General features: G+C 41.9%; 1 protein-coding gene across 9 annotated transcripts in view; it reads right to left on the bottom strand.

The window, feature by feature from the left end:
- MEF2A (myocyte enhancer factor 2A) overlaps window positions 1–13,607 on the bottom strand; it is a 103,247-nt gene that overhangs the window by 15,390 nt on the left and 74,250 nt on the right. For 5 of the 9 annotated variants that reach the window (XM_072148585.1, XM_072148586.1, XM_072148589.1 and 2 more), the window contains exons 4-6: window positions 4,318–4,434; window positions 4,111–4,248; window positions 168–390 (exon numbers count right to left, since the gene is read on the bottom strand). In XM_072148585.1, the coding sequence (XP_072004686.1) occupies window positions 168–390; window positions 4,111–4,248; window positions 4,318–4,434 (478 nt within the window). The remainder of the gene's footprint in view (window positions 1–167; window positions 391–4,110; window positions 4,249–4,317; window positions 4,435–13,607) is intronic. The other 4 variants (XM_072148592.1, XM_072148594.1, XM_072148591.1 and 1 more) reach the window with 2 other exon arrangements.

Raw genomic sequence — 13,607 nt, 5'->3', positions numbered from 1 at the left:
CCAGCTGCAGGGTTCTCTGGTATATACTGCAGTATGTATATTGTACGTCCAATCCAGAATAATTGGCTTTTATTTTGTAGCCAACAGGAAAAGAAAACCTTCTGTATAAAGACTGTATACACACTTCATTGACTGATCGCATGTCCCAGTAACTCTGCCCCTTTTACCTGCATTGCCAGTGCTGGGGGGCCTCTGTGACACCCCTGGGGAGACCACATTTCGATGCAGCGATGCCTGAGCTGGGGACAGCATGCCCGTGTCTGTTAATGAAGTGCTGGCAGCTAATGAAGCAGTGACAAGCGTGCTGCCAGGAGAACTGTAGGGTAATGGGTTGGGATTGCTCACTGGGACAGTCACTGACATGGAGAAATCCTGCTGCGGTAGTCCAGGCTGGAAAAACAAGGGGATAATATTAGTTTCAATGTAGGAATGTATACAAAACCCATGTATTATAGTCCTCATAGTGCAAAATGAACACTGATTGCAGAACGCCTCTCGTATCCCCCGTTTTTTACACTTGTCTACATGAGATCTATTTTGGGGGAATGTCCCGCAGTGTAACAATCTGTGTAGACAGCTTCACACAATGCAGGGATATACCCCTTTGCAAAGACAATAGGAACTTCAAAATGCCAAAGTATGAGGAACAATGCAGCCGAATTGTCATTTCCTGGGAGATAGAAGAGACTCGACAGGAGGGGAGGCAGTTCCTCTGTATGCAGGAGCACAGAGAGATAACACCAGCACATGCTACATCATAGAACAGGAAATGTGCGGCTTCATCCAAAGCACTTACAACAGGATTATGCTAAAGAGTAAGGAAAATATGGAAGCACTAGATTATACAGCATCATGCAATGGCATCAGTTTTATGGATAATTTCTGCAGGGCTAAGGGTTTCATAGGCTATGAGATTGCTGAAAAGGTATAACATACATTGTTATAGAGATATAAGAGAAACCAACAAACAAAAAAAGACTCTACATCAATTATTCTTAGTTTTCTGCTTGTTCTCATCCAATGATTCCATGTAATATACACAGAAGGGTTATTTCTCATGACATTCTAGAATATCTACTATACATAGAGGGTGAACTATGTTAACTCCACATGTTACAAGTGCTACAATAGGTTATGAATGTTACACTTCTTGTTCTCTAGCTTAGTGATGCCCTGGTCCTTTAATATTTACAGATATTTATGCATGTATTATCATTGTTATTCCAGCTTATGAAACAGACCATATTATGGCCACAAATCCCACCCATCAGGTATATGATCTGAAATTACATCATCATAGATCTCTGGTTAGGGTAAATTTCCAGGGACCAAGACAAAATCTGCGATCATAATAAGAAGACCCGTATATAATATGATTGTGTGAATCCAGCCTCTGGGTGCACATACACCTTTACCATTTCTGTATACAGATACAAGCGCATGGTCCTTCTATTGCTGGTGTATTATGAGGAGAAGAGGAAATCTACTCACATGTTATTAATGCTGTATGGGGAGGTATTAGAATGACCCTATGCTTCTAGTTTAGGTGTACAAATTCACCCCTAAATACTACATGGAACACAAACTACATGATGAGAGAGCTGTGTATACATTTGGGAACCATCTGTCGCTCTTTATAGTGACACGTTCTTGTATCAGATGGGGCTACAGATCTATTTGCATAACACATTACTGCTGGCTTGAAGTAATTATTTGAGCTTTATATGATAAAACTAAAAGATCAGTTATATTTTTTAGCTTTATATTGTAGATTTCCCTACAATTTCTAACATTTATCACACAGGGTCAGGAAGAAGCAGGATGCTTGAAATCTATAGGCAGAGCTATCTACCAGGCAGAGCAGAGCCGCATAATGGGAGGCCCTTTCCAGAAATAACTTTGCTTGGAGAATCCTCATATTCTAGAGGAAAGCAATGGACTGTAAGCTCTGCTCAAACAGTCATAGAATATGTTTCCTGATTTGTTACAATGTTATTTTGTTATTATGTTCAGTACACAGCCATCATTTTTTAACCATCCGTTTGCAATGTTTTTATGAGATTTGAGGTTTTTTCCTGGATGTGTACTTCATCATTACTTTATAGCGGTGGAGTCTTGCTTTCCATCCAATGAGTGTCCTATAGCCGCAGAAAAGCCATCGGCTGGTAGGTATCATGGCAAAAGTGACAAGTGGGAAGTGTATACATGGTAATTAGAGGAACATGTGTAGGAGGAGATTACATCCTTCCTCACTTAACAGGTCTTACTTTTATCGCTTATCTGATGTTCCCGTTCACTGTGGCAGCGCAGAGACCCTTATACCGGTGTACACATATATTATATATACACACATACAGTTTATATTTGAGTAAAATGTACATTGTTTTTTTATTATATAAACTACTGACAACATGTCTCCAAAATGCCAAGCTAGAAATTTTTGTAATGAGAAATCGACAAAATAAAAAAAAAAAAAAAAAAAGGTTTTAACTCAGGAAAACTTCAGAAATCAATACCTCTTCATCAGATCCCTGTTTTGGCCCTGACAAAAGGGTTATGAAATTTACCATATTAATAAAGAAATGAGCTTGCAATTACAAAATGGCGAATTTTTTTTTTATAAATCTCTGGCAAAAACAGCTTCACATTTTCAGCAACAGGTTGACAGATTGTAAGAAATGCCATCTGTTTATGAAAATAATTGCAAGGCAATCCTGGAGAGAGACATGTACACACCAAACAGCCTGAATAACATTGTATATGCCCTACCCTCACGTGTTGTACAGCCCCCATACAGAGTGTACACCCCTCCCCCATACAGTGTACAGCCTCCCTGCCCCCCCATACAGAGTACAAGCCCCCTACCTCCCCCCCATGCAGAGTACAAGCCCCCTACCTCCCCCCATGCAGAGTACAAGCCCCCTACCTCCCCCCATGCAGAGTACAAGCCCCCCCCCCTATGCAGAGCACAAGCCCCCCCCCTATGCAGAGCACAAGCCTCCTACCTCCCCCCCATGCAGAGTACAAGCCCCCTACCTCCCCCCCCATGCAGAGTACAAGCCCCCTACCTCCCCCCCCATGCAGAGTACAAGCCCCCCCTATGCAGAGTACAAGCCCTCTACCTCCCCCTATGCAGAGTACAAGCCCCCTACCTCCCCCCTATGCAGAGTACAAGCCCCCTACCTCCCCCCTATGCAGAGTACAAGCCCCCTACCTCCCCCCTATGCAGAGTACAAGCCCCCTACCTCCCCCCTATGCAGAGTACAAGCCCCCTACCTCCCCCCTATGCAGAGTACAAGCCCCCTACCTGTCCCCCATGCAGAGTACAAGCCCCCTACCTGTCCCCCATGCAGAGTACAAGCCCCCTACCTGTCCCCCATGCAGAGTACAAGCCCCCTACCTGTCCCCCATGCAGAGTACAAGCCCCCTACCTGTCCCCCATGCAGAGTACAAGCCCCCTACCTGTCCCCCATGCAGAATACAAGCCCCCTACCTCCCCCCTATGCAGGGTACAAGCCCCCCATGCAGGGTATAGCCCCTCTACCCCCATTCAGTGCTCGGCCCACTTTCCCCCAGTCATTGTACAACCCCTACAGCGTACAAGGACCCCCCCCCCCCCCCATACAGTGTCAGATATTATACTAATGTCCACAAGATGTAAAGGGATTTGCCTGTACATGAAATTGAAAGCCCATGTAATGCCCTCATTTTCTCCAGCACCAATGTAAAATATCCTAACTAAGATCATTGTGAAAACCGGACCGTGCGCTGGCCGAATTTCTCAGACTGACCACAGTGCAGAGGATGGGACTCTGAAGATCACAGTGACATATGATGACGCACACAGTGGGATCGTACAGTAACCATGACCCCACTTCTGCGGAGAAGGCGGCACCCCTTGCATTACATATCACTATGATGCACATAGTCCTATCCTCGGCACTGTGGGAGGGGTCCGTGACATCCAGCCAGAGCCTGGTCCACGATCATGTGCCACTAGGCCTATTATCTTGTTATGTGCTGCAGGCTACAAGGACACTCTGATAAATGGGGATACACCCTAGTGGTGGCCACTGTGCGATGGGAAAGTAAGAGAACTCTTGTACTCACAGAGATTTTATGATTGCGCATCATATTATCAAACTCCTCGTTTATTTTTTTGTATTTTTCTTCCGTGTGGGGTGTTAGGACATAAGAGCTGTCTGGGTCCGGGCTGTCACACCCTCGGTGCTCCTTCTTGTTCAGTGCCTAGACAGTAAAGTCAATAAAAAGGATCAACACATACAAGAAAGGGAAGAAGGGTAAAACAATACTTACAGGGTCTCGCTTGAAAACAAAATCACTATCTTCATTTAGTTTGCTGAATGTCTCCTCCTCAAAGTATCTCTCAGCATCTGGGCTCTCACAACCATCTAAGCCTTTCTTTTTGAGAGTCTGAAACACAATTGGAAAATTCACAAACAAACTGCACTAGCCGAGTATTCAGACTTCGGGTCTAATCAGGTTCTGTGCTTCAAGATCAAAAGAAGATTTTTTTTTAAAGGGCACCTATCACCACAAATCTACCTATAAAGGTAGATTGGGTGGTAGGTGGATCAATGGGACGTGAGGAGAGCCCTTTTAAGGGCTAATCCTCACGTCCCTGCACTTTTTTAATAACTTTAATTTGATATTTATTCAAATTTCCTTATGCGGCTACCGGGGCGTGGAGTAGCCGCATATGAGATTACACGAGGCGGCTACTCCATGCCCCGGTAGCCGCATAAGTAAATTTGAATAAATATCAAATTAAAGTTATCAAAAAAGTGCAGGGACGTGAGGATTAGCCCTTAAAAGGGCTATCCTCACGTCCCATTGATCCACCTACCACCCAATCTACCTTTATAGGTAGATTTGTGGTGGTAGGTTCCCTTTAAACACCTTTAAGAAGGTGCTGTTGGCCCTTAAGAAAATAGATAAATAAAAGTCTCTAAATGCCCAGAAATTTTCAGCTTCTTCCATTCGGACACTTCCTTGGTCCTTCTTCATACACATACAATGACTATAACACCAATAACTTCGGCCAGTGTGGGCACTGACTGGGCAAATAATAATTTACCAAGTGTCAAGAAGGACAGGTTGGGGGACAGATGGACGTATCAGAATGAACCAGAAGGAAATCAATAGTTTTCTAATAGCATTCAGAGCATTTTCTAAAAGATTTTTATCTGCTGGACAACCCCTTTAACATGTATTTAATTGGTTAAAGGAGGATTGATCGATAATTTTCCTCTCCCATTGTAATGAGTGAGCTCCCTACCACTAGATTTGCTGCTGTCTGGAACTACAAGACCTATAGTAACTCTCTATATGAAATACAGGAAGCCATCATATAATACACAACATACAATTATAACAAACATGCACAAAAAACAAAAAAAACACACATGCATCATGCAGCAAAATTAGCAAAAGTACCAGGAATGCAGAGGGTAAGGTCCCAGACCTAATCATTTGCTGCGTTTACAATTTGTTAACAATTTGTCATAAGGTTAGCTGCAAACGTAGCATATTCGCTGTACATAACATGATTTGCTTAAAGGGAACCGGTCAGAAATTGATCTAATAAACCACTGCCAGCTTCACCAGAGGTCACAGTGGGCAGAGAGCTCTGTCTTTAACTAGGGGTCGTCTGTAAGTCAGGTGTCCTTAAATCAGGGACCGCCTGTATTTATTAAATATTTTGGTAAAGGCTTATACAATTTTAACGCTCATTAAAAAAAAAAAAATAATGGGTAAAATGACAAAAGATATTGTCATATGAGGAAAAGCAGAACAGAACTGCATTAATTGACCTGGACGTTCAGGCACCAATGACCCTGCGTCACACAGGGGTTAATGTAAGAATTTGTTATTATTGTGCAAAGAGTGCAATTGATCCGAAATTAAACTTTTTATCTTTTTTGATGATTTTTCGGCTTCAATCTGATGTTACCTTATCCAGGATGCATCAATGTTTTTCAGTGTCTCTCTGTGATCTGTGATGCCAATGCCTCATAGTAGAACATTGTATACACAGTAATAACGTGTAGCTGGAGAACATCCTGTTACAGGCGGGGGTGTATGGTTAGGACCACAGTCCTGTATGGTCGGCTCGCTGGGCTCCACCAGGGAATTTCCATGCCCGCGCTGACTCATGTACCGAGTCATGGGCCAGATAATAAGTGGTGGCCTCACCCCGAGCACAAGCTACTTGGCTGGGGTTTTCAGAATATAAACCCATAGACCAAATTTCTGCTCCGCATTAAATCTGATAAGTCCTACAGAGGGGCCTGGAAGTCTGCCCTGCAGGACGGGGTTCACAGCACAGAGCACACTGCTGCCCATGCTTTACAAAGAGGTTAAGCATTTTTGACAATAATACAGTGTAATTGGTTAATTTGTGGCAGGTCGGCGGTGATCATTAGCTAAAATGCCCGGCGAGTCCATCTCGCATTACTTTGGCATGTGTTCTGTGTCTCGCAGACCTCGCTATATCAGCACATGAGGGAACAGGTGTAGCTTCCTCCAGCACCTGTCACCGCTCCAAGCCTGGCGCCGCCAATCAGGTGGGCAAGAGCTCGGCCCGGCCATACATGGAGCTGTTGTTTGAGTCTTTGAAGGTCGGATGTTGCTCTCCTCCAAAACCTTCCCAAGCTCTCAGTAATCTGTGGTCACTTTATCTGCTTGTTATTGTTAACCCCGACTGTGCTGAGAGGCCTGCCTAATGCCAAGCACATTGTGACCGTCTTAGCAGTTCGCTGAAGCTATTATACGTCCACACAGCTCGGCGTCTCTGTGTGACACGGTTTTTTATATGGGATATTTATGAAATGTAATAAAAATGCATTAAACAGGACACCTTGCTGCAAAGTATGAAAAAGCGAAAGGAAAAAAATCAACATCAAAATTTATTCTGCTGTTCGACCAGTGTTCCTGCTGCCTACTAATATAAAACCCATTCTTCCTAGCGAGGATATAACTATAGTAAAATGTATATTATTGTCAATGGATAAAAATATTATTGCACATGGAGATAGAACTGTAATCTATTAGGTGGATTCCTGTCTATCTGTACGGCCGCTGCACAGCCATCAGCAGAAGAAGAGAAACAATGAACATGCGTCCCCCATGTTTTATCTGTCACAAGGACGGGAGCCGCGTGGGACAAGTCGCTCCCTGCTTTCTCACCGGCCCTGGGTAAGACAACAGATGATAACCGGCTCCCCCTCAGTACAGGGACAGCACAGAAAGGTCACGGCTACTCTGGAGTATCTTCTGTACACCCACCGAAAACATTCACATAGATAAGTTCATGGACGCCTGAGGACACAGACTGAGCTATTAAAGATGATGTCCTAGTGCATGTAGTACATTGCAGCATCACAGTTTAGTACAACATTAAATTCACGGTTATTAACAAAAATATAGCATTTTATAGATTTAATTCCAACCTTACTCTATCAGTCTGGGTTTTTATAGTTTAGTAGTCCCTGGATAGGACATGTATAGCTTCTCTTGTACTGGAGAGGGTAGGGCACTACAGGCAAAGGCACTTCTTGTCCATCAGCAGTTCTATAGATGAAATAAGGGGGATACATAGCAGAACTGACTGTGTGTTATAGATTAGGTGAGGTAGCAAGCTGAATGTGTTATTGAGTCTTATCTGATGTGTCTCATCTCTCTTTTTCTATGTGTCAGATAATAGTAGAATCTTGAGAAGCTAAACAAAAGGTATAGCTAAACCCTGTACCCTGATAATCTAAGCACATTCTCAGCACACAGCATCTCACAGCACAGAGGAGTCTGCTCAGCTAGTGAATCTTACACTGACCATCACTGCATGATAGGACCAAAAGCAGCAGAAAATAAAACTGGGGTTCAAAATTATGTTTATTGTGAAAACATCACTAGGCTATTAAAATTTGAGAACTTTCTTTCATGGGCAAATGCACTGCTATTTTGTAACTAGGACTATAGGATGGACTACACTTGGTTTCTGTTCTAAAAGAACAATGTTCACATAGACAATACAATCTATGGCCATATAGACCAAGGTATGTATCATATGTACCAATGGCTACAAACAAATATTATTGTTCTACGAAGTCCCCTCCTCCCATAGACAGAATAATGAGAGTTTGCAAAATGTGAAAAAACACTGATGCAAAAATTTCCCTACTTTGATATTTTTAGAGAACCTGTCATCAGGAATGTCATTTTTAGCTGAGGACAGGATCCAACAGCAGATGGTGTAGGATATCTCTACACGACGGATAAGCCCCTATTATATGGATAGAGAAAGGATGCCTGCATGTCTCCTAAACACGTCGCGCTTTACAGCCTGCTGTCACATTTCACATTACCACCAAGACGCTCTTCCCATGTCACAATATTGGAAGCATTTCTATAACAACAGAAAAGCAGACGGGAAGCACTGGAGGTTGTCAAAGGAATGGCCGGCACAGTAGTTACAAACCAGCTAAAAATACACAATAAAATAGATACATTATTAATACTTTTCCATTTTCTCTAAAAACTTGGTAGGCAAAACTCCTGGAAATAAGCTATTGGAGCACATGTTTTAGGATATTTATTAAATAATCTGTAAATGTATGGTCTTCTTATGAGATATCAAGTTGTTTCTTACTTTGTTTATAAGACGATGTAGAAATTAATGCATATAAAGAATTTAGAATTAATAGCAAAAATCCTGGTTCATTCTGAGTTTAGGAGTACACTGCCCGGACCTACTAAGTGATTGATTGTCATTGTTATACGAGTGCGTATATAAGACAGCAAATTATCACTTATAGGACCACCCAGTGAACTCCTAAAATTAACATTTATCACCCATCCTGCATAAAAGGTAATTATATTGTTTTTACACACACTGTATATATCAGTGGTGGCGAACCTATGGCACGGGTGCCAGAGGTGGCACTCAGAGCCCTTTAAGTGGGCACCCAGGTTGTTGCCCCATGGCAGAGTTCGCCAGTTACAACCCAAATTTCCTCTCCTTCTGACAAAGATATTGGTGCCCTTAAGCCCATTGAAAGCTGTGGTACAGCAAGGAGCAAGAAAATTGCCATAAGTTACTGCTTGAATTGCTGTTTTGGCACTTTGCAAAAAATATGCAGGTTTTAGGTTGTAGTTTGGGCACTGGACCTCTAAAAGGTTCGCCATCACTGGTATATATTATATCATATAAAAAAAAAAACATTGTACTAAAAAGTAGCCAAATAACCCTATGAATTAAGGTAATATTACAGAAAATTGTCTTCTCTAGGGACCCCTTCCCTGTCAGCTACATTGTGTTCATTAAGTCTTATCCTTACAGCTTCTTTAAAGGCAAGAATGGTGTGTGATTTAGTTGCAAGTATTTCTGACAAATATAACCTTTATCTCTCATCTCCAGGGGAATAGATGCTTCCATGCTTCTAAGATATCATAATGGCTCCGGCTCATGGTAACACTTATCAATGGCCTGGCCATAAATGATATAGAACTAGAGACATAACCGGGGGTGCAACATCCAGGAGGCAGGTTGAGCCTCTCGCCTCAGGCAGCAGCACGTGCAACAAGATGGGGGGCAGCATGAGGGGTGCCATCACCAGCTACATAGCAGTACCTGACTTTTAAAAATAGTGTCTCTTCACAACTTATGTTTGAAACACTGCACGCAGAACCAAAAAAAATCTACCAAAAAAATTACCTGATATATTAATACTGGATGGGGCAGAGGGGGGTGCCATCTATAGCTCGCCCTGGCAGCAGAATGTTAAGGTCCAACCACGGACCTAACTATTACTAACTTATAACAGTCACCAACAAATGACGATGGATGATAAATATAGTTTTCCCATTAATGGACTAAATTCTATAAGGTCTCACACAGCCGCCTGCTCACCCGGACCGGATCCCGTTTGTAGCACACAGCTGGGAGGTGAAGGAAGGAGGAATTAGTACTCCTCACCCCTTCCCTCTCCAGCAAAAGATATATGCTCACTGCACCATGACAGCGTGTCATGGACCTCTATGGGGGCTGTGACTGTCAATGGACCTGATAAGTAGCTATTTGGTTTTAATACAATCCATACGAAATTTTAGTAAACTCCTAAAATTGTGACCATACATGACTGAAAGGAAGCTTCTCAAACTGACCCTAGTGTAATATCTTCAAAGAGAATGTTATAGAGCAGAAGAAGCTGTGCAGAGTGATATTTTGAAATCTCTTGCTTATTCTACAATTTCTTATGAATCCACATAGAAAAAGTTATCTAGCAGTCTGCTCAGCTCTTCCTGCTTTATATGATGGGATATAACATTCATTGTGACAAGGTCCCTTTAAGCCATAGCCAGATAAATTGTGCATCTCTAACAGTTGTCTTTGTACATGCAGTACATCGGTTACATATAAGATAGGTTCCATAGGTTTGTTCTTAAGTTGAATTTGTATGCAAGTCGAAACTGTAAATTTTACAATTTTAGTTCCAGACAAAAAAATTTTCTTGCCCCAGGGACAATTGGAGTTTCAAAATTTTTTGCTGTAATGGGACCAAGGATTATCAATAAAGCTTCATTACAGAGACCTTACAGCTGATCATTGCAGTCTGGGACTATAGTAACATCCAGAGAGCTTCACCAGAGGTCACAGTGGGAAGAGAGGTCTGTCTGTAACTAGGGGTTGTATGTAAGTTAGGTGTCCTTAAGTAGCGGGACCACCTGTAGTTAAAAATGAGAAAATTATGTCAAGATAAAAGGCAAACATTAAATAGAAGGTCTCTAAATAAAAAGGTATAATACGTGTAGGATAGAAAGTCGACCATTATACTGTAGATCTCGCAGAGTAAAAAGAAAATAAACAATTTACGGAATTCATGTGAAATTACCCCAGCGGGGCGCCGCTTGTCGAACCGTTCTGAATGCCAAGTAATTAAAGCCAATGTACAGGTAAGAATTATACAAGAGCCATTTAACAAAATAATCAAGAGAGCGACAGAATTGTGGAGACTATATTACTTAGGCGCTTTTCACACTGTGCCTAGTGCCTGACCGTCACACATGGGCGGGGGGGGTGGGTATGTAGCACAGTTTTCTCTGAATGTTTGGGAAAAGTGCAGTGGGCTGTATATACATAAATATATCCAGGATACATTGCCCAGTGGAGGATTTTTTTTACACTTAAATGACACATTTCCGCATATGTTGTTGAGAAACAAATATCGCCATCACACGTCACATCACAGGAACATTTACCAGGAGGCAGACTTAAAATAATTTCTAACAGGAGACAACTTGAGAAGCTGCACAAATTCATCCTTATTGGCTTTTTTTTAATTTCAGAATATTACTAGGTTTGCATTGGGGGGGGGGGCATGTTGGTTACAAACCACAGTAAAGCCACTTTGGAATCACTTTCATAGGACACTACTACTCCAATGATCATGAGAATCAATAGTCCCCTACTAAAATCGGTTTGGCTGTTTTCGCCTTTATTCCAATGATATGCAAATCTGTTTTATAGATAAGCACTAGACAGAAAAATGGAAGTCAGAGATTACTACCTTAGCGCGAAAAGGAAGCTTTCAGGGAGATGCCGTGTAGCAAACCGCTAAGATCTAAAGGGATGGTACACAATCAAAGTGACATGTATATATGGTTTTCATGTGAATGTTTAGTTTGCCGTCACATCTGAGCTCTTGAAATCCAACTTGTATAAACTCAGATGCAATAAGTACACAAACAAAATACTTACAAGCAACAGATAGAGTCGACTGACTGTAGCCATTAGTCAGTAAGTAGAGATTACAGAGGTCCTTTAATGACTGCTCATTCCTCAAGGGATCAAACATCTATCCCTCATTGTAAATGTGTTATGCTTCATGTTCTGTATATATATATTATTTGATAGTGAATCTGCCATAACAAGAACCTAAGGACCATCATCCTGGTTTATAGAGGGAGGGGTACAAAGTGGGCATCAGTGCTATACACACGTAACATATCATTGCATTATCTTGCATTGCATATTAGGATACACACGTAACATGTCCAATGCAAAATAATGCAACAAAAGTAAAATAACTAACTGAGTGAGCACCTGGTACAGAGGAAGAAAGCACCCTGCCTAGAAGTGCTTCCCATCAGGCCTGAGGATTGGGGATTGGGGTTGTCCTCACGTGATGAGCCCTTTACACTGCTCCTCAGATGCCAAAGATCGGTTTTAATCTCCACAATTACAGCCTTCAGATAGTTATTACGATTGTAGATGGAGCCCTGCAGTTACACATAAATACAGGCGGTCCCCTACTTACAGACGACCCCTAGTTACAAATGGACCTCTGGATATTGCTAAATTAATGGACTTTATCCTTCGGCTATATCCTAAACAGCTATAATAGTTATCAGAGGCGTCTGCAATGAAACTTTATTATTAATCCTGGTTCTTATGACTATCTAACATTTTTAAAATCATAGTCATAGAGACCAAAAAAAATTCTGGCTGGGGTAACAATAATAAAATACACATAGCTCCCAACCGTCCCGATTTTGACGGGACTTTCCCGTTTTTCGTACCTCTGCCCCGCGTCACGGGCAGCTATGATATTGTCACGGATTCTCCCCCCAGGTCCCGCTGTGTCCCGGCGCTGTGTCCGCATAGTAAATACTTTGAAAGTCTGAACTCACAGTACAGAATGGCTTCTACAGACATCGGGAGGGAATCCTTTTCAGAGAAGTGTCGGGCTTAGCGGAGAGCAGGGACCACGTCATCAGGTTCATATCACCATCTGTCCATATATGGTCACTGCATCTCCTAGGGTTCCCCAGAGCAGACATCGGGAGGGAATCCTTTTCAGAGAAGTGTCGGCTTAGCTGAGAGAGCAGGGACCACGTCATCAGGTCTGATCAGTATCTGTCCATATATGGTCTCCAGGGCTTCCCCAGACACAAGCTCTTTATATAATTAAATTACATAAAGTTTTGCCCAGGCTGAGATTCGAACCTGGGACCCTCTGCACCATAGACAGGAGCTTAACTAACTGAGCTATAAGCCCAGTGATACAGAGTTGAGGATTTCTGGTAACTAAGACATGTTATCAGCCATTTACACTGTGACACAGACTAATGCACTGATATATAGAGAGGGATCTTCTCAGAGGTTATTATTGTAATTATTGAGACTATTATTATTATTATAAATTTTATTATTTTTATTATTATGGAGATGATTATTAATAATGGTAAAAATAATAATCATCTCAATAATAATAATAATCTCCATAATAATAATAATAGTCTCAATAATTACAATAATCTGAGAAGATCCCTCCCTATATACCAAAGCAGTATATAGTTCTTAGTTACCAAAATTCTCCACCTTGTTAATCACAGGGGCCATAGCTCAGTGGGTTGAGGTGCTGTGTTATTATTGCACATGGACACTGAAGGTTCTGGGTTCAAATCCCAATGAGGATATATATATTTTTTTTTATTGAGATGATTTTTATTATTTTAATATGGCTAAAATTTGGGGCGTGGCCAGGGAGTGATTGGGGGTGTGGCTTAGGGGGATCGCCGCGGAGGTA

This window comes from Engystomops pustulosus, chromosome 4 (genome assembly GCF_040894005.1).
Source record: "Engystomops pustulosus chromosome 4, aEngPut4.maternal, whole genome shotgun sequence".
Classification (NCBI taxonomy): Eukaryota; Metazoa; Chordata; class Amphibia; order Anura; family Leptodactylidae; genus Engystomops; species Engystomops pustulosus.
Note: the sequence above shows the minus strand (reverse complement) of the source record. Positions and strands in the feature narration are given on the sequence as shown.